The 2288-nt window shown below is 59.0% G+C and overlaps 1 protein-coding gene across 1 annotated transcript in view; it reads left to right on the forward strand.

Annotated features, from left to right (window-relative positions):
- Window positions 1-2113: 2113 nt before the first annotated feature.
- Window positions 2114-2288, forward strand: part of CDS1 (CDP-diacylglycerol synthase 1) — a 79274-nt gene continuing 79099 nt past the window's right edge. The window contains exon 1 of the mRNA XM_015415623.1: window positions 2114-2215. Coding sequence (XP_015271109.1) covers window positions 2114-2215 — 102 coding nt within the window. The remainder of the gene's footprint in view (window positions 2216-2288) is intronic.

Genomic DNA, 2288 nt, shown 5'->3' on the forward strand with positions numbered 1-2288 from the left:
CGCAATGTGGACCGGCCGATCCGGAAGGGACTCCAGTAGAGCGATATGGTGGGCGGGAGCCGGAGCCGGGTCACAGACCGGCAGCAGTAGGTGGCTCAGGGCGTCTCCATGGCCCATTGCCTTGCCAGGGTGATGGACGAGACCGTAGGAGTACCCCGCCAGGAAAATAGACCAGCGGAGCACCCGGGGTGAAATCATCTGGGGGGTCTGGCAGTCTGGGGCCAGGAGGCCCAGCAAAAAATAGACCAGCGGAGCACCCGGGGTGAAATTATCTGAGGGGTCTGGGGCCAGGAGGCCCAGCAGCAGCTTGTGGTCCATGAGAACCGTGAAGGGCTGCCCGTACAGATAGTGGTGAAACGTTTTCACCCCCGGCACAATCGCCAGCGCCTCCTTATTGATCGCATAATTGTGCTCAGCAGCTGACAGAGTCCTGGAATAGTACGCAATCGGGACCTCGCGGCTGTCCATAAGCCGGTGGACCAGGACTGCTCCCACCCCGTAAGGGGAAGCGTCACAGGCCAGCACCACTGGGAGCGCCTTGTTGAAATACGCCAGGACCGCATTCGAGACAAGCAGGTCTTTGACCGCCTGGAACGCAGCTGCTTGTGGCGGACCCCAGATCCAAGGTGCCGACTTGTCCAGGATGTGATGGAGTGGTTCTGCGACTGCAGCTTTGAGGGGCAAAAAGGAGTGGTAGAAGTTCAGGAGTCCCAAAAAGACCTGCGGTTTGGACTTGGACGCTGGAGGCGGCACTTGCGTGATGGCGGTCACCTTGTCCGCGGTGGAGTGGATGCCTAAAGCGTCAACCACGAAGCACAGGAACTCAACGCGAGGCACCCCCAAGAGGCACTTCTCCCGCTTCTTTGAGCCCAGCTGCATTGAAACATTGTAGAACGGCCCTCAGATGGTCCACGAAGGACGAGTCATCTGGAGCCGCGATCAGCATGTCGTCTAGAAATGGCTGAACCCCGGGGATGCCTTTCAGGAGAAAATCCATAAAAGATTGAAAAAACCCTGGCACGACCGAGACTCCAAACTGGAGGCAGTGAACCTTGAACGCCCCCCTGTGGGTTGTTTGGGCTTTGGCCGTGGCAGCATCAACTGGCAGTTGTTGATATGCCTTTGCCAAGTCCAACTTGCCAAAGACCCGGGCCCCCACCAAAGCCGCCAGCACGTGTGCCTGCAGAGCCTTGTTTAGCGTGCATTTGTAATCCGCACAAATGCGCACATCCCCATTGGACTTCACTGGGGTAACTATGGGGGTCTCCCACCGTGCCGACACGACCGGTTCCAGAACTCCTTGTTCCACTAAGCGATCTAGCTCGGCCTCGATTTTCGGCTTCATTGCTAGTGGCGGCAGCCTGGCCTTGATGTGGATGGGCCGCACCACTGGGTCGAGATCCAGGGAGATGGGGGGCCCAGAGAAGCGTCCCAGGGTGCCATCAAAAACACGGGGAAATTCTGTGCACACACGCCAAAATCTCGTGACCCGACCCGGTGGATTCCATTCAGAGAGAGTCCCAGGGCCTCGAACGAAGAGAGTCCCAGCAGGCTTGAGAGAGGCCTATCCACCACCAACAGGTCAAGGGTGCCGTTAAACTCTTGGAACTGTACCCGGAACTTGCCCCAGCCCAGCACCACCATGGGGTTCTTATTGAAGTCCCTTAACCAGAAACCCCGCGGCTTCTGAAGGGACGGGCCCCACTTCGGACACAGCATGCGGAGCATATCCGCGGAGATAATGGAGTAGGGTCGACCCTGTGTCGATCTCCATGCTGCAGGGGGATCCCTCTATAAGAACCATGACATGCATCTTGTTGGGGCCATCGGGGGGCAAGTTACAGACCTGGTGTTGTAGGAAGTGGGCCGATATGGAGTGGAGGTCGATGGGGTCGCTGGGCGGCTCCGGCGTGGTCTGGTGGGCGGACAGCTTCCGGTGTTGCCCCTTGGAGCGGCAAACCCGGAAAATGTGCCCCAATTTGTTGCAGGTCCGGCAGACCGTGTTTCGGAAATGGCACGACCAGCGCTCGTGGTCTTCTCTACAGCTGCCGCATGAGGCAGGGGCTGTTGAAGGAGCTTTGCCCGCTTTGGTGACCGGCTGAGATGACCGACGATGGACCTGGTGCACCTCGTCCCCATTCTCGGAGTCGTCCGACTCGAGCGTTGCTTGTGTGCGATGGACCGCCTGCCCGCAGCGGTCTTGGTGCACCTTCTCGTAGGCCGCGGACTCCCTGAGCGCCTTTTCCAGGGTCAGGTCATCCTGGCTAACCAGTCTCCGTCAGAGTTTG

This window comes from Gekko japonicus, unplaced genomic scaffold (genome assembly GCF_001447785.1).
Source record: "Gekko japonicus isolate JY-2015 unplaced genomic scaffold, Gekko_japonicus_V1.1 scaffold2963, whole genome shotgun sequence".
Lineage (NCBI taxonomy): Eukaryota > Metazoa > Chordata > Lepidosauria > Squamata > Gekkonidae > Gekko > Gekko japonicus.